Here is a 22738-nt window from a genome sequence, read left to right as displayed (position 1 = left end):
ATAGAAAGTTTAATTTTGAGTGGGAGGAATACTGACAAACTGTTCCTGCCTTTGCTGAGATACACACTGCACTGCAGAGTGACCCAGTGTCACCAAGGATGAAGATTAGGTGTGAAATAGCCCAGACTGGTTTTGTAGGGCCATGATTTGATAAGCTTAAGTGATAAGCTTTGATAAAATAAATGATAGCTTATATGGAACCACACTATATAATACAGTTGTAATCACTGTGGTATTTATTATGAAGTTCAGAGGTGTTGCTCCAGATAGCAGAAATGCATCTGAAGAAGGAGAAATCTGGAATTAATATGAACAGATTACCTAAGGGTATGTGATTGTATAATGAAGTCAGGATTATCATTTCTCTGTGGTACCTATTGATAAGAGAAACCCATCTCAAAGAGTTTGACCTGAAACAGCAAGATTTATATGACTATGTGTCCAGTGAAATAAAAAAGCAACATGGTGGATTGTGACATGTGATTAATTATCAAAACAGTTAAATTCAGTTCCCCATGTGTGTTTCTGGAGTTGCAGATCCCACCTGGGTAACTCAAGCACAGTGCAGTGAGTTCTGCTCAGGTGTCAATGATCTTCCCTTCCTATGGCTGTTCCTAACTGCTGACACCCCCTGGGGGTGATTCTAGAAAGAAAAGGCAGTGATTTCAGGGTCTGGATCCTTTTAAGTGGTCCCCATGCCAGTGAGCAGTGGTTCAGGTGTTTGCATGGGCTGACTGTTGTCCCACCCTTCTGTTGCAGGCTCGCAGCCCAAGGAGCGCCCGCGCTCCGCGATCCTCGCGCCCGACGAGAGCACCGTCACCTCCAGCTTCGGCAACAGGAGGTCACAGCAGCCCTCTGCACTCTCCAAAAGTGTCTCCATACAGAACATTGCAGGGTAAGGCTCCTCCCTGCACACCTGACTCTGTGTGTGTGTTATCTGACACTGCTGACATGAAGAAATGCGATCTCACTGAAAATAAGTTCACGTGCTGTGACTTGCGTTAAAGGTACAAAGGGGATCACAAACAGAGAAATAGTCATGTTCTATATGATACCATCAGTTATCCTCTGCACAATATTATGTGAGTTAGTTTAGTCATGGCAGGAGTTCAGAGGCACAGCTGAGTTTGCCTGGTAGATTCAAGGCCACTTCCCAGGGATGCTCTGGGCTCCTAGGAATAAATTCCCTTGCCTTGGGCCAGGTGCTCTGACATTTGCAGGTCAGGTATAATATTAACTTTTGTGTCCATAACAAGAGGGTGAAGGCACAGAGCTGCAGTCTTCCTGTTTTTAGACTGCATTATACATAATTCATTACAAAAAAACATAGAAGAAAATCTAATTTATGGTTCCTACTGTACTTGCATATTGAGCAGTTCTACATGTGAGGCAGGGACTGGCTTATTCTGGGCAATTTGGATGTCCTGGCTATTCATTGGGAACTTCAGTCCATTTTCTGATCTTTCCCAGGGCTAGTGATAAGGATTCTTGTAGAGTCTTTGGTGTGGTGTTTTTTTGCACTGTTTGCTCCAAGGGCAATGAGGATGGGACGTGACTGGAATGGAGTTGTCCAAACTATGAAAGCTCAGGAGTGGTTCTTTATGGAAAGTACCGTCACTCACAACTGTAGCACTTACAGCTTCTCAAGCTCCAGTGGGTAGTTAGTAAACAACACATAAAAGCACATTTCTGTACATAACCATGCAGTGCTGGCTTTGTTTTTCAATTCATATTTTAAATGCATTTATTCTGCTTATCTGAAAGTACATTTGGCTGGGTTTTTGTCATAAACAATATTGTGTGTTCTGTTTTTCTGCAGAGTTGGGAACGATGACAGCTTAATACACACTTGGAAATTCCTGTCGCAGTCAACAGACTCTTTACATAAAATCAGCCGGGTTAATGAATCCATGGAGTCGCTGGTTGATGAAGGTAAGAGATCTCCATGGCATTTATAGGAGAAGGAAGGTCTCAGTGCTGCTTTCCAGAAATAGAAAATCCATTTTCAGCAATTGTCTTCTTTTATAATGGACAATTAAAGTGCATTTATTTTAATCTCAGAATATTAGTATGATAAACTAAAACAAAGCCCCACATAGTAATTTCTTTAGCTCATTGAATTACGGAAAAACATTTAGAAGGTTTCAGTTACAGTTGAGTTACTTGGAATTTAGCTTAGGGACAAACATTTCCTCTTCTGTTGTGGTTTTTTATTTAACTGCAATGTCATTTCATGGCAGATTAGGAATACATTATCTGAGCTAGAATTTGGTCCATGTGAAAACAGTGAACAGGAAACTAGGAAATAACTTTTAAAATGTTTTTCATAACTACTCTTTATGTGGTATGTGATCATTTGTGTCAGTAAAGGAGAATGTGTGTGATGTCTGTGGTGTGACTGACGAAGCCTAAACCTGAATAATTAGACAGGAATCTCAAATGGGACAAATTACCCACATCTTAATGGCACTTTTATTGCTTTGTGAAGGTGCAGACATGAATGAAGGACAGCTCATGGGAGACCTGGAATTAGATTCCAAGCAGCTGGAGGCAGAGTCCTGGAGCCAAGTAGTGGACAGCAAGTTCCTACAGCAGCAATACAAAGATGTTGTCAAGCGGCAAGATGTGATTTACGGTGAGACATCTTCACTTTTCACTCACTGTAAACAGCTCCTTGATAGGAACATTGATTTGGTTTCCTCAAAAGCCAAACTTTAATTCTTGAAGTTCCTAGAAATGTAATGTATTCTGTGAAAGCTGTCTTTATGCATTTCACATATCCAGAAGCCATCAAAACCCCCAGGAATTGCCTCTCCTCATTTGTCTGCTGATGACTTTCAAACTGGGTTCCACCACAAGCAGCTAACTACGAAGTCTTTTCCTGAGGGATTCAGGAGCCATCCTGTATGGCAAAAGGGGGATGGATGTGTGGAGGCTGGCAGTGAGGTGTTAGGAAGGAGAAGATATCAGGGCTGAAGGTTGAGACCCCAGCAGCAACATCCAAAGCTCTCTGCTGGGATGCCTCTTCCCCCCTGTTTCTCTCACACATGAAACTCTTGACTGATGTTACAATTCCTGACATGAAATTTTTTTGAAACCACTTAGAGGAGCCCAGTTATGGCAAAGCTTTCTAATGGCAGCTTTTCCTTGTGCTCTAACCCATGAACTCTTGTCCTCATCCCATGCAGAACTGATGCAGACAGAAATGCACCACGTCCGCACCCTGAAGATCATGAACGATGTGTACAGTGCAGGCATGTTGAAGGAACTGCAATACGATCAGCAAGCCGTGGACAAGCTCTTTCCCTGCCTGGAAAACTTGCTGCACATCCACAGTCAGTTTTTCCAGCGGATTCTGGAAAGGAAGAAGGAGTCACTGGCAGACAAAAGTGAAAAGAACTTTGTTATCAGGAGGATAGGTGACATCCTAGTGAATCAAGTAAGTGCTGGAAAATGTTTGCAGTTCTGAGAGCACAGCTGGAAGCCAGATGCTTTTCCTTCCCTCCTGTTTGTGCCTGTCAGATAAGCATAGCTGGTGGCACCTTTACTCTTTACACATAAAAATCTTTGTCTCTGCTTTTTGAAGCACTTTATGCTCTTTGAGAGGAAGGTCCACTGTTGAAAATTAATTTAGTTCATTTTGTGGGAAAGAGAAGCGTTCACTGACAGGCACAAAACAGTTTGACCACAGACTGGAGTGTAGACAGGAGCTCACAGCTAAATATGCCCAGTATGTCTCTTGGCTGCATTACTGACCTGGTGTTTAACTCAGAGTGGATCATTTTACTTTTCTTTATCCACGGTTTCTATCTTCTTTTTGTCTTGTTTTGACTCTTTTTGTCGTTGGCTTTTAAGCCATGGGAGTGGAGTTGCAAATTTTGCCCTGGGTGTGAGCTCAGTGAAGTCCCCAGTGCAGCTCTTTACTCTCTAGAGATCTCCTTGCATGGTCGAGCATGCTTTGGACTAATTTGATTTCATCAAGTTCTTCTGAGAGCCTGGCAGGCACTGCTGGCATGTCACCCCAGGAGCTGAGTGCAGGCTGGAGCTGTGTGTCCCTTTCTTTGCAGTTCTCTGGGGAGAACGCTGAGCGAATGAAGAAAACGTACGGCAAATTCTGCGGGCACCACAACGAGGCCGTCAATTACTTCAAAGATCTTTACACAAAGGAAAAGCGCTTTCAGGCATTTATCAAGGTAGGACCTGGAAGGACAGATGTACCCAATGGAAAAGATGTGTCCTTTCTGCACTCTGGGGGAGCGTTTTGCTGCAGAACTGAAATTTTCTTCTTTGCTCCTTAGAAAAAAATGAGCAGCTCCCTGGTGAGGCGTCTTGGGATTCCTGAATGTATCTTGTTGGTAACACAGAGAATTACAAAGTACCCAGTCCTTTTGCAAAGGATACTGCAGTACACCAAAGGTAGGGACCAGCTCCTCTATTCTAAGCTCATATTTGTTTGTCCAGTGTGAAGTTTTGATCCTTTACAGCTGAAGCAGATTTTTTACCAGCTAATCCAGTCGTTGTCTCACATCACTGCAAAGAGATTACTAAATTCAGTACTTCCACTTAGGATTAGTTGTTTAGGTACCTTGATTTAGTTGTTAGAAGACTGTCTGTAGCTAGTTATGGAGCAACATGCCTAGACTCCAAAAGTCTCCTAGCTTGTTTTTTTTGGTATTGGCTAAAATATGTAGTTAATTTGTGCATTTCATCTCTACTGTCTTATATGCAAAGTGTATTGGAATATTCTCCAGTCTCAACCATGTATATGTAAAGGGTTTTGTGAAGCTCTCTTTAAGGCAGAAAAATGTCTCATAAAAATGTCTCATTTAAGTATTAAAAAGTTATAATGTGGGAACTTGGGAGAAGAGGAAGGAAGGAAGTAAAAGTGGGAAGTTAGATTGCACAAAGTCAAATCGAGATGTTTCTGTTTCTTTTTGAAAGAAAATGAAGTGGAGCATGAAGACTTGACTCAGTCATTAAACCTTGTTAAAGATGTGATTGCTGCAGTCAACAGCAAAGTCAGCAAGTATGAAAAGAAAATGCGTCTTGGGGAGATTTACAACCGGACAGACAGCAAGTCCATCATGAGGATGAAGAGTGGCCAGATGTTTGCAAGAGAGGACTTGACGCATCGGAAACTCATCCGAGATGGGCCTGTTTCACTAAAAAACTCAGCAGGCCGATTAAAAGGTAAGGCTCTCCTGCCTTTTGCTGAGAAAGGATGCAGCTCACCTCTCTGGGTGTAGGATTAGTGCTCAGATCGGTGCCTCCACCCTTGATGTATTCTTTTGCTTTGATAGATTGTGACACCAGCTTTCCCCTGCTGTACCCCCACTCCCCATTGCATTTCCAATTACTTGTGTGGGTTCTGAGGTGATAGAGAGCTGCTTTTCCTCCTGGTGACTGCATGTCTGCTGAGGGCTCGGGTGGCAGTGACACCTCAGTGTGTCACTGACTTGCTGAGGGATGCTTTGACCAGGAGGACATGATGGGGCTGCAGTTGCCCAGAGCATGGAGTCAGATCTCCATGCCTGTGCCACGGTTCCAGGAGTTGTGCTGGCTAAATGTAGAACCCAGCCTCAACTTTCCAGGCCTTTCCTTCCCTCCAAGGGCTGTGGCACATCTGCAGCAGTACCATCCCAGTTTCACTGGGATCCAGGGAGATGTCCCAGGTATTTGTTGCTCTTGAACCTCGTAAACTATTGACACAAACTGTTCAGGAGAGGCTCTGGTGTCCCTGCAGCTCCCTCTTGTTGGGTCAGTGTTTTCTTGAGTTGCTTTTTGTTTGTTATCAGGTGGAAGTAGTTTTTTTAAGGTGCTGTGCACTGAAGTTCTCTAGTGAGCTAAAAGCTAAATCTCCCAAGGAAACTTTCAGCTGGGACCACGGTAGCAGTAAGAGCAGACAGGGCTGTGCCTCAGGCTTGGCAGGAAGGCTGGGCTTCCCTTCCTCCCTGCAGCACTAGCTGATTAAATTATGGTCTGTGGGCATGAATGGGGCCTGGGAGCCTGATGCCGTGCTGTGCAGGGAGGTGGTGATAACGTGGAATTCCGTATGGGGTATGATTTATTTTGAGGTTTTGGAAGCAGGAAGTTTACAGATGATTTCTAGGCACCCAAGACTGCTACTGCCTTCAGATGGTGGATGAAGCAAGTTCTGCTGCTGTTGTGAAATCGCGATAAGCACAGGCTCCATTTGCATTTCTTAGTCATAGAAATGCACAAACATGTCTTTAGTGCAGACTCCCAGGCAAGGTAGGTCCTGCAGGCAGGCTGCAGACCCAGGGAGAGAGTAAATTGTTCATATATTCAGGTTATTTTGTGGTATTTGAAATGGAGCACCAAAAATTATAGGAGGAACTTTTGTTTAAGGGTTTTAGCATTTCCACTCTTGCAAAGTGCATGGAACAGAGAAAAAGGCAGTCAAATGCCGCCTTCTGCAAACCTCCCAGAGCCTGGATTTCATTTTGCAGCTTTGCTTAAAGTTTGGTGGTTCTTTTATCTGGAATGGATTCTGTCTTCCCAAAACAGACTGGAAGGATTTACCCATGGGATGATTTAAGTTTCTGGTTTGCTTCCTTTCTATCACAAGATTTCCCAAGTACATTACACAAAACCTCTTTGTACTGAGGGGTCTGGGTGGGGCATTACACTTGGTAGTTGCTGTGCAGCTTTATGATATGTTATTAGGAGACTTGGAAGGCTCTACGTGTACTCTGGGAAAAGGCTGATTTAAAATCCTCTGTTGGCTTGAGGCTGTGTTTCCTTCTCCCGTGAAAGAAAGCCAGGTCCTGTGTCTCATGCAGGCTCCCCTCAGAGCTGTGTTTGTCTGAGAGCAGAATTACTGGTGGCTCCTGAAGTCAGTATTTCCTGGGAAAGAAACTGCAGCTGACAAATGTTGTTATTGCACGATAATTTACACCCTGCAAACCACTCATCAAGAGAACCATAAAATCCAAAACTTCCTGTGCAGATATTTTGCTTGAGGGCTGAAATATTGATTGTTTGAGAAAACAGAGCTTCTATTGAATGAATGTTTCTGGCTTTCACTGTTATGCCCATGTCTTAACTGGTAGTGAGCATGTGGCTGGAGAGGAGCACCCCTGCTCCCGTGGGTGAGAGCAAATCCTGCAGGATGCCCAGGTGCTGATGTGTCCTGCTTCATGCAAAGCTGGTTCAGAGCTACCCTGATCTGGCATCTCCAGGAACTGCCCTTGCTCCTCCTGCCAGCTGGGAGGTTGATCTTGCTTTCAGGATTTGCAGAACCAGCCCTGCTGCTCCCCAGCACTGGTGTTATTGCAAGAAATCTGGGGTGAGTTGTGTGGTTATACTGCAGTGGTGTGCTTCTCCTTTTGCAGAAGTCCAGGCTGTTCTCCTCTCTGACATGCTCGTGTTCCTTCAGGAGAAGGACCAGAAATATGTCTTCGCCTCACTGGTAAGGGCTCAACCTTTTTTCCTCCTTACTTTCCTATGTGAGAGACCCGTGATGTTGTATTGTGCAGCAAAGCCAGCAGTTGCCTGCTAAACAACTTAATTTTCTTGCTCAGAACATTTTTGTTTGCTGAGCAGACTCCATTCTTTTTGATGGGAAAACATGTCTTCATGCCCCACCTCCCCTTCCTGCAGTGCCTTAGCACAGCTGATAATTGGCCTTGAAAACCTGACTGTCACTGGAAACACTTGTGCTTTGCAGTTTGTGCACACTGGAGCAGTGACTGGGCTGGGAGGGGGTGAGGGGATGCAAACTTTGCAAAAATGAACCTCAGCTGAAGGAAATGTCCAAATGCACTGTGAGCTGCTGCAGGGGGCAGTGAGGTGAAATGCCAGGGCAGGTAAATTCAACAGAACAGCTTGAAAATAAATGTCAGAGAAATACATTTGTAATGTGCAGGAGCAAAAACATTAGGCTTGAGGGCAAGCCCCCAAAAAGGGCTGGGCACATTGACCTGATAAAGAAAACCTGGTGCCTGATGGAGTCTGCTGGGCTGTACCTTCCAGGCATGGTCTAGACTGGATAAACCTTGTGACCTTTCCACTCTGAGCATTTTGAAAGCTGATAATTTGTTATTCCAGTTCCACCAACCCTCTGCACAGGCTCGGTGCCCTACACAGGGGAAGCTGATTTGCATACAGGCACTGCCAGTGAACCAGATCACCCCAGCTGCAGCATGTGGTACAATGCACAAAGGGGCTAGCTCCTGTGCAGATGACACAGCAGCCTGGGGACACTGTAACCCAGCAGACTGATGACACAGAGACACCTAGCACACGGTGAACATCACCTCACACACAGGTTCTGACACAGCAGTCAGCTGTGAGTGTCTGAGAACAGCAGAGGTTTTGTGGGATTTGGGAACAAGGCTTTATTCTGGAGAGAGATGGTGAAGACACTGTGTGTAAGCAGGTTAGCAAGTTGCACCAAGTGTAAGGAGCTGTGATATTAATGACAGGAAGAGTGTGGTCAGTAGAGAATGAGATCAGAGCAAAATATGGTACAGTTTACAAAACCACAAATTCAATTTAAAATTAATTCTTTCTTGAAATGGAGTGAGGTAAAATTGCTTTTCCTACATAACTGTTGGAGGAAAGCAAACCCATCCCTTTTGTTTGACCCCATTTAAATGATTTTGGTTTTTTTTAATTAACCAATATGTTCAGAAAATGTTTACAAACCTGAGAGATGTAGCACTATGGTTTATTGAGACCTTTTCAATGCTAGTTTGAATCTGGGAGCAAGCTCTGGTCCCCCTCCTCACCCATTTCTTTCCATCTGAAGGACCAGAAATCCACTGTGATCTCTCTGAAGAAGCTGATTGTACGAGAAGTGGCTCATGAAGAGAAGGGTTTGTTCCTGATCAGCATGGTTGGAAAGGATCCCGAGATGGTGGAAGTCCATGCCAGCTCCAAAGAAGAGCGCAACGGCTGGATACAGATCATTCAGGACACAATGCACACCATGTAAGGCACTCAGCTCTTCTTGTGGGGCAGGGGGTGCACTGGGTGTGTTCCTGTAGTAATTGAGCTGTGTCTCCTGTCCAGGGATAGAGATGAAGATGAAGGAGTCCCTTGTGAGTCTGAGGTTGAAAAGAAGTTATCCGATGCGAAAGTGAGAGGGCTGAAAGGTAAAATCTGCCTGGAACAGAGCTGGGGAGCCCCTGTAGAAAAGTGTATGGGAGTTCTTTGGATTGGGTTTTGTGGTCGAAGTGTGACTTTTTTCAGTCCTGCATCCAGCAAATAGCTGCAGTCCTGGTTTGCAGATTGCCTTCCTTGCATTATTTATTTTCCGAGCCTGCTGTGCCAGATTGCCCAGGGCACTGTTGTGCTGCCAAGCCCAGCACATTTTGTCATGCTCCACTAGATGGGGCCAATATCTCAGGAATAGCTCAGGTTTCCTTGCCAAAGCTTTTATTTTGTCTTCATCCCTGTTTTCTGTTCACCCCCACAGAACAACTTCAGCAGAAGGATAAACAGATCCTGCTCTTGCTGGAGGAGAAGACGAAGATCTTCCAGGACATGGCAGACAGTTCTGTGCAGGAGGAGACATCAGGCTCCAGGCTGCTCTTCAGAGCCAACACAGAAGAGGCTCCAAAAGGAGAGGAAATCATGAAATCAGCAATAAATGAAGGTGAGCCAGTCATGTGACATGTAAATTATAGTAACCAACTATAATTGGTTACTATATAGTAATCAGTGAAGGCATCATTTCTCAAGCACCAGTTTTGCAGGGGACATCTTCTCTTTGTCAGAATAACAAGATAAGGAGAAACTGTTCCTCCTGGTATTGTCTCAGGGACAGATCATGAGGATCAGGAAAGGAAGCAGGTATTGTGAGGGTGTTGAAAGAAGGCAGGAAAGTCAGCACAAAGAAAACCATGCATTGAACCTTCTTTGGGGTCAGGAACAGCATGGGATTTATCCTTGGCTGAAATTTGGACCATCCAGGCTTTTGCTGTTCTTCAGTCTCAGCAAGATGTAAGGGTGGGGCTTGGGTTCCAGCAGGAGCTTGTGGTGCCTGCAAGGGACAAGCAGTTCTGTTGACAAAGGCAAGGGTAGGTGGAAACTCAGGCTACTTTCCAGTATGATCTTTGGAGAGGCTAAAATTATTAAGTGCTGTTGTCAGAGAACATTGAGGTTGCCTGAAGGAAGAGAGGGAGGTGTAAGCTTTTTGCAGAGCTCCAAGAGTTGGAGTTAGTGGTCAGACAGAGTGAGTTTTTGCAGGGGCAGTGTGTACTGTTCACGTCATTGTCACAGAAACCTAGATTCTTTGTACACCAAATAATTTCTGACCTGAGCTCAGGCGGGGATGAAAATAGCTCAGAAACTTGAGGTGGGCTTTAACAAAGACTTTGCTGCTTTTTATCAGTTGAACTGCTGCAACACCTGGTGAACAGGAGCCTGGGCACTGCCCTTGGACAGCAGGTCAGCAGCACTGCCATGGATCAGGAGGGAGGAGTTGGCCCCATCTCACTCCCTAGAAGGGCAGAAACTTTTGGAGGATTTGACAGTCATCAGATGAACGCCTCCAAGGGTGAGTAGTTCTGTGTGTGCTCATCGGAATTTGTTAATAACACACGTCATCGTATCCTCTTGCTTCAGAAGGACTTCAGCTGGTGGTTTGGGTTTCACAACTCCTCTCCAACAATAGGTGACAGATTAAATCACAGATTAGGAAAAAAAGCTTATGTACAGGTGGATTGATGGTAGCTGAGAACCTGTGGCTATACAAGAGTTGAACATCTGAACTCTTCACTCCTCTCTGTGCTCTCTCTAAGTAATACTTGCTATTTTACTTATGTGCCACATGAAAGCATTTGGCTTCTCAATAAATTAGTTTCTTCATGTTATTATTGTAATATCTACAGGTCTGTTCTTTGTTCTTCACTTTTCTTCCCAGCAGGAACCTGATGCTGTTGCATTTACAAATGGATGTGCATATTGCTGAATCAAACACCTTCTCCCCGTCTCTGCTCTCTGTGCATTTATGTTCCACCTACGTCTGCATGTATTATTCCTCCAATTAAGTCTCTCCCAAAGAAATGCGTGACTACTTATTTCAGCTGCATACTTGGCTGCTTCCCAATGCCCTCTTTCTTTGCTCTAGTCATCAGAAACTTCCCTGTCCTCAAATTCCTTTCTCTGTGGTCTTAGTCACACTCCCAATACAACCAGTTTTGCTGTGCTAGTGTCTGTCTCAGCACTGGCATCGTTGGACCTCGTCTGACCTCCTGCATTAAAGGAGCAGTGTTAGCTCCAGACAGTCAGACATGAGAACTATGTAGAGGCTTTCCCAGCTCTCCTGGAGAGCCCCAAAGGCCTTGTCATCATGATGACAAAATACTCACACTGGAGGGGTTCGTTGAGGGCTGTGCCTCTCTCTGTTGCAACGATGAATGGGACAACCTCGAGCTGTTGCCCAAAATCTAAGTTTTCTGTAGAAATACCCTCTGATTCTAATTCAGTAGTTGTAGGGTCTTGGGAGATTTTGGGAAAAGAATGCAGGGCCTATTTGTTCTGCCCAGGAGGTATGAAACCTGGCATTCTCTCCAGTTCTTCTGTTCACAACCTGTGAAACCTCGGGCAAGGCTTATAACATGACTCCCCTTCGTTCTCCCCTCCAGCAAAGCAGAAGGGAGGAGTTTCCTCCTGCAGAGAGGTGGAAGGTCCCAGGACGTGGCGCAGGAGAGCAGGTCTGTTAGGAGGACTTGAGGGTCAGCCTCTAACAGCAGAGCCAGCCTCGGGGGCGGGGGGAGGAGAGGGCCTTTCCACCAGCTGTGGTGTCCTTCACACTGCTGCAGATTCAGGTTTGTGTAAAGTCTTTAAGAGTGGCAGAAGCAAAGTCGCCGCTGCAGGTGTGGGTTTTCCCCATGGGGTGCATCTCAGCTGGCAACAGGAGTACAGTAGTCTTGGCAAGAGCTAGAGGATGGAAGGTCTGTGTGACTCCTTCTGAGCAGAAAGGCAGCACAGGGGGAGGGTCAGAGCCCTCGTGTCCCCACAGGTCAGCTCAGTCTTGCTCAGGAGCACTGATATGAGCCATCCGGGGGAAGTTAGAAAGAGAAGCCCAGTGTCCCTTTGAAGATCCAGGTATCTGATAGCTAAGGTTAATGATAAATTGTTAGCATAGAATTACACAGGGTGTTGCACAGCAGTATCTGACCCAGATGTAAATTAACTTGCACAAGAGAGGCATTGAAACTATACCTGCAATAATATACCCTGATATGATTCTGTTATCATCCTCCATCTGCTCTTATGCTGCCTCATGTCTTCTCAGCAAGTATTCTGTGGTAGTAGACAGCAGTGCAGGGGCTAGACAGAGCACCAGCTAATAGCTGAATTTATCAGCACGTTCTCTGAAACCAAAGTCAACCCTAATCTAAATTCACATCCACTTTTGCTGGTAGTGCTGACGTGTTCTGTATATTTAGGGCTCAAATTCATTTAGTTAAAATGTCAAGAGCTCTGTGTCCGCTTTTGTGGAACACGTGAGTTTCCTGTATTAAATTCCTCAGACTTTAGCAAGTTCATCTCTGCCTTAAAATGTTGAATAACTGATGTCAATGCTGCCTTCTTCCTTTAGGTGGAGCGAAAGATGAAGGCGATGATGCTCAGGACCTCCGGAGAACAGAGTCAGACAGCATTTTAAAGAAGGTATGGCTTGATTTGTGTGTCTGCCACCACTGAGTTCAGATTTCAGGAGTGACAGCTCTAGCCTTAAAAAAATGCCTGAAAATTTATTGACAATTAGATACATGCTAATAACTTAAAAATAAAATAAAATAAAAGGTGAAATATGCACGCAAAACGACTGACTTGAAAACCACTGCAAATCAGTTGTACTCCTTAATGGCACAGGTTAGCTACCACCTGTCTGCAGGTCAGCCAAAGCATTTGCTTAATTTTGCATTGTTATTGAAATGCTAAGGTCAGCTACAGCCTTGCACCTTTTCTTTCTGGGGATCGATCCATCACATAACTGCAAAATAATACCTAATTAACATTTTATTCTATAGGATTCTAAATGGCCTAAAAACATGCATGAATTCTCCCAAAATGGAAGGTGGAGGGGTGTGTTTAATGGATGTGTCATTAGTTCAGCTTCAGAAGACATTTGCTATGATTTTTCATTGTCCTCATATTAAATTTGTGATCTTGTCATAGGGTGGAAATGCTAATTTGATGTTCATGCTGAAAAGGGATAACGAGGTAAGAATTGATTCCATTGCTCAGCTGTTCCCTTCATTTAAGTGGCTAGAGAATTTGTCTCAATAGGTGATAATGTAGAAGAAAACACATTCAATTTGCTGAAGCACATCTAGACTTTTAAATATATTAAGCTGAACCCACTGTGTCATTTATTTGCTTAACCTTGGGTGTTTAGACAGAGAATTCACTGATTGTCATCTGCTTGCCAGCAAGATGATGTGTGCTGATTATAAGCAGCAAGGGTTAATTACCACCAGGATGCACAGGGCTGTATTTATTGTGCATCTGCAGACAGAGAGAGTTTAATTTTATGTTGCAGGTGCAGTGAATTGGGGCAATTAGATTTCTATTCTCCCTTTGATACACATTCATAACTCCCAATTAGCATTAATGACAAAATGAGAAGCAGTTCTCTTAATACTGGCTATCACTCCACTACTGCAAATACTGAAGTGCTCCTTTTTCTTCTTGAAATTAATTGTAGGATATGAGAGATTCAGAGAAATTTTTAGCTAGGCTAAATTTAGGGATAGAGCATAACTCCAAAGTAGCTTGCTCTGTATTGATGCATGAGGTGTTTGCATTTCTGTGTTTTCAGAAAGCTTCCAAGAACACACCTTCTGCACTTGTGTTGCCTGCTCTAGTGCAGCTTTTCTGCCTGGTGGCAGTGGGTCTTGTATGGGTCAGCTGGGGGAGAAGGGTACAAATAGTCCACATCTATTTAAAGATTGCTTTTTTTGTTTTCCTGAAATTTTTAAGTGGACTTCTGGGCATCATCTCAATTATTCACCTTGTTCTTGAGCAAGATGATGTGGAAAATGGTTTGCAGAGACAACCTAGGACTTCCCATGAGCTCTGTGCCAGGAGGTGCCTCTGCAGATGTTCCTTCCCCTGCTGCAATGACAGCTAAAGAAGGGAGGAAGGTGATGCCAGGCACTTCTGGGAGATGTTCAAGGGATCTGTTGGCGTACTGGGGGCTGATGCAGTCATTGCAAGGGAAGAGTGAGGAAAAGCAGGGTGCAGAGGGATGGCTGTGCATCTTGTCAGACCCACTGGTGGGACACAGAGCAGGAGAAGGTGCTGTCCACGTACCCAGCACCCAGTGAGATCTAACAGCAACACTTCTGTTTTCTTGCAGCAGGTCCTCCAAACCATTACCAGCCTCCATAAGCTGCTCACTGCTTTGCAGGTAGGCTTAGCCCTTCATCCTGCTCCCAACACACTGCTTTGCCTGAGCTGCTTGTTGTGCTTTGCCCCTTGTGTCACAGCCCTGCATGGCTGGACACTCTTCGGCCAGCTTGCAGGATGTGGGAATGAGCTGCTGCCTAAGGGAACCAGTGCTGGCCTGAATTTGGGAAGCTGCTGGGGGATCTGCTTTGCCAGCATGCTTTGGTAACCGGGCAGCAGTGCTGGGCTGGGATCAGAAGGGCTTCAGTACAGCACCCTGGGGTTTTCAGGGATGGGATGGGGTGCTGCAGTGATCTCTGTCCCCTCTGCCAGGTCGTGGTGCTGCAGCAGGACACCTACATCGAGGACCAGAAGCTGGCTCTGAGCGAGAGGGCTCCGAGCCGAGGCTCGTCCCGGCCCACCTCGCTGCTGGAGCAGGAGAAGCAGCGCAGCCTGGAGAAGCAGCGCCAGGAGCTGGCCAACCTGAAGAAGCAGCAGACGCAGCACCAGGAGGAGAGGAGGAGGAGGGAGAAGGAGTGGGAAGTGCGTGAGAAGGAGCTGGCGGAGCACGAGGCCGAGCTGGCGCAGCGCGAGGAGCAGCTGCAGAGGCAGAGGCAGGAGCTGGAGCGGGAGCGGGAGGAGCTGCAGGTGAAGAAGGCGGCCTACCAGCTCGACCTGGAGAGGCTGCGCGCCGCCCAGAAGCAGCTGGAGAGGGAGAAGGTGCAGCTGAAGCAGGACGTGGAGAGATTTGCTCAGATGCGGCAGGAGCCCGACCACAACCAGGTAAAGGATGCCAACAGCCAGGCTCCTTGGGAAGCTGAGCCCTGCAGGGAGCTCCCAGCCAGCTCCTGGGTGAACTGCGTGCCCCTCACAGCTGCCAGACATCTGGGCACTGCTATTTATAACTGGCTCTTCCCCTTGCATGTGATGTGCAGCGCTGCTGCTTTTGCACCTCTGGAGCTGCTGAGGCACTGCCACTGTTGGTGCTTCATGGTGTATTGGGGCTGCCTGGCCAGTGAGCTCTGCCCACTTCCCTGTCTGTGTTGAGGGATGGCAGAGAGGAGGTGGCAGGCAGTCCCAGGGGGTTGACACTGCATGATGTTGGCCTTCACCCAGGAGCTGAGCTCTGGGGAGCAGTCAGTCCTTCACAGAAACAGCCTGAGTGTTGTGGGTAACCTCCAGCCTCCAGCTGTCACAAAAACCACTTGTGAAGCTGATAATTGCAGGGCAAGTTCACATGCTGACATCCATCCCCAAAAGTATTCTCAATATCCAGCAAAAAGATGGCATTGCCCCTGTCCTGAACGACCAAGCACCTGCAGTCCAGTCGTGGCTCAGTCAGCAAAGGTTCCCAGCTCTGCTGGAAGAGGCTTCTGGTGTCTGACTGCTCACAAGCACAAAGGAAAACTCACACACAGGTCCTGGTTTGGGCATTTTCAGCAAGCTGAGGTTTATTCCTTTACAACTGTGCAGCAGTCTGACTGAGGAGAGCCAGCACCGCTGGCCAAACATAGACTGAATTTAATCCTTAAGCCTGTTGATCATTTGTTAGTTTGTCAGTCACTAATTCTGACTGTAATTTGCTTAGAGCTATAGCAGAGTTAGTTTATAAATGTTGGATTGCAGAATGGGAATGATTTTCGATACCTGAACGGCCTAATTGTGGAGCTGAGCAGTGAGCTCTGAAAAGCTCATCACCAAAGGAGGTCCTGCTCCCTCCCACCTGGCTCCTGATCAAGCCAGAAGTTTTCCAAGCAGCCAGTGAAGCTGTTCCAGCTCCAAGCACTTGCAGACAAGGGCCATGGGTGCTGTGGGAGAAGCTGAGAGGTAAAATGCCTGCAAGGCCTAAGAGATTTAGGAGAAGGAAGCACCTTCTCAAAGCAGGTATCTGACTGACATTGCAGAGCTATTAATAGAGTGTTCAGTCAAGCTTTGTTGGGCTTGTTTTGATCTTCCCTTTGAATGTGCAAGCTCAATTACATCCTGAGACAGCCGTTAGGAAAAAAAAAATCAGGAAAAATGCTTTTGCTTTCATCTTTTGCTTGGGAAGGCTTCCTTTGACACATGGGGCTGCTGTGCCGTGTGCTGGCGTTCCCTTCCCAGAGAGGCACGCTGCTCCTTGGCCTCCTGCCACCATCTGTGTGTGCAAATGATGCAGGGTGAGTCTTGCTATTGAGATCTTAGAGAATATTTGCCCTTGGCTTGTTGATACATAGCAGAGTGCATGTAGGAGCAAAAGATAGTGGAGTGTTACTCTTTCCGTGCCTCGTATTTTCATCTTGAACAGAGAGGGCTTTTCTCTCTTTACTTTGCCTGGATGGGAAGGTTGTTTTACCTGGTGAATGGGCTGGATGTTCACCCCTGTGAGTGGTCTGGAACACCCCTTTTCTGTCCATGTTCTCTGCTAGCTTCTTTCATGAGACCCTTTTCCTTCCTAGGTTTCAAACCTACATGAGAAACTTGCCAGAGTCTCCTCCCAGTCCAGCATTCACGAATCCTCCATGCAGAAGAACCCTTCCCTTCCTAAACAAGGGCACTTTGATGCAGAACTGTCTGTCTCCCCCAAAAGGAACAGTCTTTCAAGGACACACAAAGAGAAAAGCACTTTCCATTTGCTTAGCACAACAAACCAGACTAACAAGGCAGCTGAGGAACAGACCCAGATGCCTACTCGCCTCTTCAGTTTAGCCAAACCAAAGGAGAAGAAGGAAAAGAAGAAAAAGGGCAGGGGACATCGCTCCCAGCAGTCTGGTGAGTGTCAGGGGAGCTCACAGGTATTTTTTCAGGGTTGGTAAGCTGGCTGTTTTCCTGCAGCCAGTGAACTTGTGGAAGCCACAGAATCTGGCTGGAAATGAGGATGGTGACACAGGGATGGGGAAGAGCAGCTGTGCTGAGTGGATTTCTCAGCCTGAAATGATCTTCCATGGGTGTTTCTGCCTGTTCTGCAGCCCCTGGGGTTGTCAGAGGGACACACATTCTTCTCATTGTTTCTTCCCATCCCATCCTGAGCAGCCTCCATGGGCTGGATTCTCTGCTTCAAGGAGAAAATACTCTGCTTCAGTGTCAGTGCTTTCAGAAGGAGCTGCTGCTGGGATGCTCCTGGCTCTTGCAGCTCCTGAGGCATTGATGTCTGTGTTAGCTCTGTGGCAGTGTGGAAATGATACCCACAAGCCTTCTGCTGGCCTCTCCCCTCAAGCTGGTCTGTTTTGTTTCTTGATCTGAAACAAAAACATACAGGGTTTTTGTTTTTCTTTTTTTTGGCCTGATAGTTTTGCATCCCCTTAGGACTCAGAGCTGCACCTCAAACCTCTGACCCACATGAAATTTGATCACATGCCCTCGGATGACCAGTTTCATTCATGCTAGCTCACTGATGTTTTCCAGCTCCTTGTGCACAGGAAGTCTCACCCATTACAAGGTGTAATTTCACGGTAGCTCATCAGGGAACTGAACATCTTTTAAGGTTCATCTTTTAAGGGGCCTGGTGGATTTGGCAGACAGCGGGGTTTCTGTGCACATGGAGCCCCACTCTGCCTGCTGTGTCCCTCTGTTCCCATAGTGATTCCCACATGCTGTTTTTACAGATTCTCACTCGTCAGAAGCACCTGCAGAGGGTGAGGAGATCTTCTGCTGAGCATGGACTGTTCCAGTGGTGGCATTGGCACCGTGGACATCTCCCTGCCTGTGACACAGCACGCGGCTGGTGCCTGCACTGGACGAGCATCTGGAGGTTTTAAATAAAAAAAAGTTCTGAAGTCTGCTAAGTGGTGGATAAGGGCCTCTCTCCTGTTGTTTTAGGTGAATTCTCCCTGCAGAGGCTGTGCCTGCACAGCACACAGGACCATCTCCCTGTGCAAACCTGGGTCAAACGGATTGGGATAGATGTTGTCTGTCTCTTCTTATTGCTAAAGGATGAGAGAACATAGCCTTAAGGGGTCTGTGCCTTCAAATTCCCCTTTTCTGGGGAAAAGAACCAAAATCAAGGATTTAGCAAAAGATTAGGACTCTACAAATGGTGCGTACACACTGGCATATATAGATATACTGTATATGTACATATATGTATCTATGTATCCACTGGGATATGCTTACAGTCCCTACAGCCAAGGTCCACCCATGGGGATGGATGATACCTGAGGACTTTCAGGGAGTGTGTAGATATTAAATATCTTGCCCTTACTGCTCCGACTGTAACACAGTGACCTGCACACCCCTTTTGTGCTCGTGGGACAGGGGATGTTCGGTTTCAGAAGGGTACATTACACCAGGAAGCAGTAACAGCATTCAGAAACAGCAACTCAGAGGATAAAAATTAAAATTTAAAATAATTCTGAACGATTTCTGTGGGACAGAGGAATCAAATGTCAAACTGTTTCTAGAGTCGAGCAGAACATTATTGGGTAGATTTGAAATGGCGCAGAAAAGAGAATTTTGGTAGGCTGGTAAGGCAATCCCAGGGAGCCAGAACAGACTGTTCAAATGGAAACAACAGTAAGCAACATTTTCAACACAATCTCTTCAAGCTCCAGCTCACTCCCTCCCATCCCTGAAGTAAAGATCATGTTTTTGCCAGATCTCTCCAGTTGCATTTGACATCCCCATACAAGGCTAATGACTGAGTCGGGGGGTGGCTAAAAATCTGCTTTTAGGGATCTTTGTTCTGTTCTTTGTGTTTTTCTTAGCCTGCTTTTTGTGCTGCTGCTGGGCTTCTGTTTGTCTGGATTTTCTCACGTGCCCTGCTGGTTTCTGAGGCAGAGTGAGAGCAGCAGTGTCCGAGCAGGTCCGTGAGACAGGGCAAGCTCCAGGGAGATGGCTCCTGGCCCTATGGCTGTGCAATACCAGGCACTGAGGAACCATTTCTGGGTAGAAAAAGGTTCTGATGGACAAAGCCCCTGTGGGACAGGTCTGGGGGCCAGTGTGGTGTGTCCCCATGGCCTCTGGGGGGGAGTGTCTGTGCAGAACAGGAAGGTCCAAGGGCAGCTCTTGCTGTGCCAGCTGTGGGGTGTCTGTAGAGTTGGGGAATACAGGCATGTGTTCAGTGGGGGAGGAGAAATGCAACAAGACATATTTTTCTCAAAAATCACCTTTCTTCCAAACCCTGTCAGGAGAATTACCCAAGTGGATTTGTAAATGGTTACCAGCTTCAGAATAGGTCAAGGTTTTGCTCAAGAGTTTGAAGCTGTCAGGTACATTTCCTTTCCTACCAGTTGTTTTTTTCTTTGAAATAACAAATAATTTCTCTTCCTGTACTATTGTTTGATTTCAGTTTGCTCTCAGGCTTGTCATGAGCTGGTGACCCGCAGCAATTTTCAGAGTTAGTGCTGATGAGTATCAGCAGCATTGATGGTGAGATGGATGCTTGGGCTGGGCTGTCTTGGTGCAGGAACCCTGCTTGCTTTGGAAGCTCTCTACACTATTAAACTCAAAAGAAAAAGAGGAAAAAAAAAAAAGAAAGGAAAAAGGGTTGAGATTTATTTTTATTTTGGTTTTTTTTTTTTAACTATTATTTGGTGCTTGTTCTTAATTGCAAGCAGGGCTTGCAAAAATATTTATCTTTCATTTTATCTGAAAGAGTTTTTTAAAAAAAGTTTACTTGGTTTTATTTTTTTATTTCTTTTTACTTTTGCTTTTGTTTGGGGAATAGTTTGAGGTTTTTTTTCTCTTTCCCCCCCTTTTTTTTTTTTTTGTTTGTTTATTTGTTTTGTTTTCTTACCAAAAGATTGGTAACCAAATGTTCTCATCTCCCTGTTTCCTACAAACCATGGGGTTGGGCAGTGCTGCTTGGCACTCATTCCATGCCCAAAGTCACACAATTTTCAGCTGAGAGCTTTCTTCAAGGCAGAGCATCTTCAGGCCAAAAAAAGTCTGGAAAAAGACAACAATGACTTCAGGCAAGGCTTCTCCTGTCAGTCAGTTTCCATGTTTAAACATTTTGGTTAGGTTTTCTCATTCCCTTTGGAGGCAAAGGAAAAAGCAAAGCATGGAGTGCCTTGCAGTGATGTGAGGCTCTAGTTGCTCTCCAGGACCCAAGGGGTGCTGAAGAAGGCATGTGCTGGTGGTGTGGTGTTACCTTTTTCATGAGAAAACCACCAACTTCAGAAAGTAACTCTGCCCTCCTGTTCCTACATCTGCAAACACGATGGGCCAAGCTGAAATTTCTGGAAACCAAAGCAGTGCATGGCTCATGTGCTGTTGTGTGAGCAGAGATCAGGGCACTGGTACCTCTGAGTTCCCTCAGTCTGGAACAGCCTTTGCCACTATGAACTTTTCAGTTTATCCCTCTGTCTTTTCCCCAGCCCCAGCACATGCTATCAGCACAGCACAGCCGTGTCCCTTGGCTCTGGGAAGGGCACCAAAAGGCAGATGAGGGAGCCAGGGCAGCAGGGTTGAGTCTGCCTGGCTTCGCCATCTCTCCTGACCTGTGCAAATCAAAAAGAGCATTCAGTGCCTGAAGTGCAAATACTAGTGTCTAAGTGATCTCCCAAGGTCCCTGTGGTTCCTTGACAGAAACCACAGGTGTGAGTGAGAAATACACTGACCAGAAATCCTGTGTACCAAGCTGTTTGTGTCTTAAATGCTGGTGGACAGCCCTTTGTCCCTGGCGGATGTCTGTTACTCTATGATTCACTTTTTTGGAATGAAGCCTCTCCTCCCACACTGCTTCCTCCTTCTTTCACCTTTAGGAAGGTAAGGGCTTGTTTTTATCTCTTTAGCCTTTTATTTTTCCCATCTCAGGTTTTCTTTGGAAAGCCTTGGCATAGGTTCCCAGAGTCAGACTCCTGCTCTGATCCCTGAAGGTTGTCTAGCATTGTCTGCTAGAGTATTGCCCCAGCTTGGCAGCACCAAAACCTTTCCTCTTCCTGGTCTTAAAATTGCATTTGCCCCAGTTCCATGCCTGGCATCCATCCTGCAGTTGTTGAAAGCATGTTATTTCTTCACCCAGCCTGCTGCCAGTCCCTAGATCCCATTTGGAGCACCCAAACCACCCTGTTTTGCATGGGGTTCCTGGGACTCAGAGTAGGTTCAAAAACACCTCTTTGAAGCACGTGTTGTTGGAGGAGAAGAGGATCCTGTGAGGGTTCTTGGAGCTGTTTGAGCTGGTGTTTCTTGCAGGGCAGAAATCAGAATTGGTTTTTTTGGGCTTTTCTTGGCTTGGTCTTTGCCACTGCCCAACAGGAAGGGTTTCAGTGTCCAGGGAGAGTGAGAGCGTGGGCTCAGACAGGGACAGGAGTGGCCAGTATTATCTGGGGGTGCCAGGATACCCAGCAGCAGAGAGCAGCTGTAGCAAAGGGTGGGAGACTCGATGGGGCTGTGTGGGCTTGGCCTTAGATTCTTTTAAATTAAGTGATCATCTCAACATGTAACTTGATGTCAGTTTGATGCCATAAAGCACTTTAAATGGAACTGGTCTTGCCCCTTTTAATTATGGTTATTTGGAGACAATCAGTTTTGCCATTGCTTCCCCCTCTGTATCCCCAGCAAAATCAGAGCTTCAAGTAGGCGTGTTCCTGGTTTGGTTTGGCTTTTCCCCCAGAGGGGAGGAAAGACCAAGCTTTTTGAATTATTTTTAGACCAAAGTGGGTGTGAATCTGTCTAATCTAGAGTCCCACTGCAGACAGGTTAAGTGGAAGGACAAGAGAACTGGCTTCTGTTGGCTCAGGTACATCCCCCAGGAGAGCTTCACCATCAGCTTCCTCAGGGCAGGTAGGGAAGCAGCCCCCCCAGTCGTTTTCCCTCCATGTCCTTTTCCTTGGAGAAACTCAGAGTGAAGGAGATGAAGGAGGGGATGCATCCAAACAAGTGAGGCCCTTTCCATGCACCGAGGTGTTTACTGTCCAGGCCACTGCTCACCTCCCTGGGACAGGAGCTGTCATCCCCACTGAGGGTGGGCTCGTCCCTCTGGAGGTGTGGCAGCACAGTAATGCCATCAGCTCGTGTGGATTTGCATCCAGAGAGTCCAATCACCTTTGCACCTTCCTTGAGTCACTAGGAGACATCCCAGCTGTTGCTGAAACACCCAATTCCAGTCCTTCCACATGCCACCTAGTCAGAAGAGGTTCTTCAGGTGCCAAATCCCAAGGGAGCTGTCTAGGTTATCTATGGCATGGAGCAAGGGAGTGCTGGGCAGGGGACACAGGAGAGTATCTGCTAAAATCCCACAAAACATTCCTTGTTAACCAGAACTCTGGAAATTATTGTGCCTGCTGGCCAGGTCTGGAAATTTATCATGATTTAGGGCACCCCTTTAAATAAAAAACCTCCCCTGCTGCTCATAACTCTTGCCTCATTTGTCAGAAGGGGCAGCAATCGACAATTCTTCATTGGTGATACAGCTAATTTTTAAATATAGGCGAGCTGAACTGGCTGCATC

General features: G+C 46.2%; 1 protein-coding gene across 1 annotated transcript in view; it reads left to right on the top strand.

Moving 5' to 3' along the window:
• Positions 1-19828, top strand: part of AKAP13 (A-kinase anchoring protein 13) — a 206499-nt gene extending 186671 nt beyond the window's left edge. The window contains exons 24-41 of the mRNA XM_036389369.2: positions 760-895; positions 1820-1932; positions 2489-2635; positions 3189-3439; positions 4068-4193; positions 4299-4416; positions 4942-5190; positions 7356-7432; positions 8774-8955; positions 9037-9119; positions 9443-9622; positions 10361-10525; positions 12575-12645; positions 13156-13200; positions 14339-14389; positions 14701-15150; positions 16806-17118; positions 17952-19828. Of these exons, the coding sequence (XP_036245262.1) occupies positions 760-895; positions 1820-1932; positions 2489-2635; positions 3189-3439; positions 4068-4193; positions 4299-4416; positions 4942-5190; positions 7356-7432; positions 8774-8955; positions 9037-9119; positions 9443-9622; positions 10361-10525; positions 12575-12645; positions 13156-13200; positions 14339-14389; positions 14701-15150; positions 16806-17118; positions 17952-18001 (2807 nt within the window). The 3' untranslated portion in view covers positions 18002-19828. The remainder of the gene's footprint in view (positions 1-759; positions 896-1819; positions 1933-2488; positions 2636-3188; positions 3440-4067; positions 4194-4298; positions 4417-4941; positions 5191-7355; positions 7433-8773; positions 8956-9036; positions 9120-9442; positions 9623-10360; positions 10526-12574; positions 12646-13155; positions 13201-14338; positions 14390-14700; positions 15151-16805; positions 17119-17951) is intronic.
• Positions 19829-22738: the final 2910 nt, after the last annotated feature.

The sequence above is a fragment of the Molothrus ater genome, chromosome 13, assembly GCF_012460135.2.
Source record: "Molothrus ater isolate BHLD 08-10-18 breed brown headed cowbird chromosome 13, BPBGC_Mater_1.1, whole genome shotgun sequence".
NCBI lineage: Eukaryota > Metazoa > Chordata > Aves > Passeriformes > Icteridae > Molothrus > Molothrus ater.
This window is presented reverse-complemented; position numbering and strand designations above follow the sequence as displayed.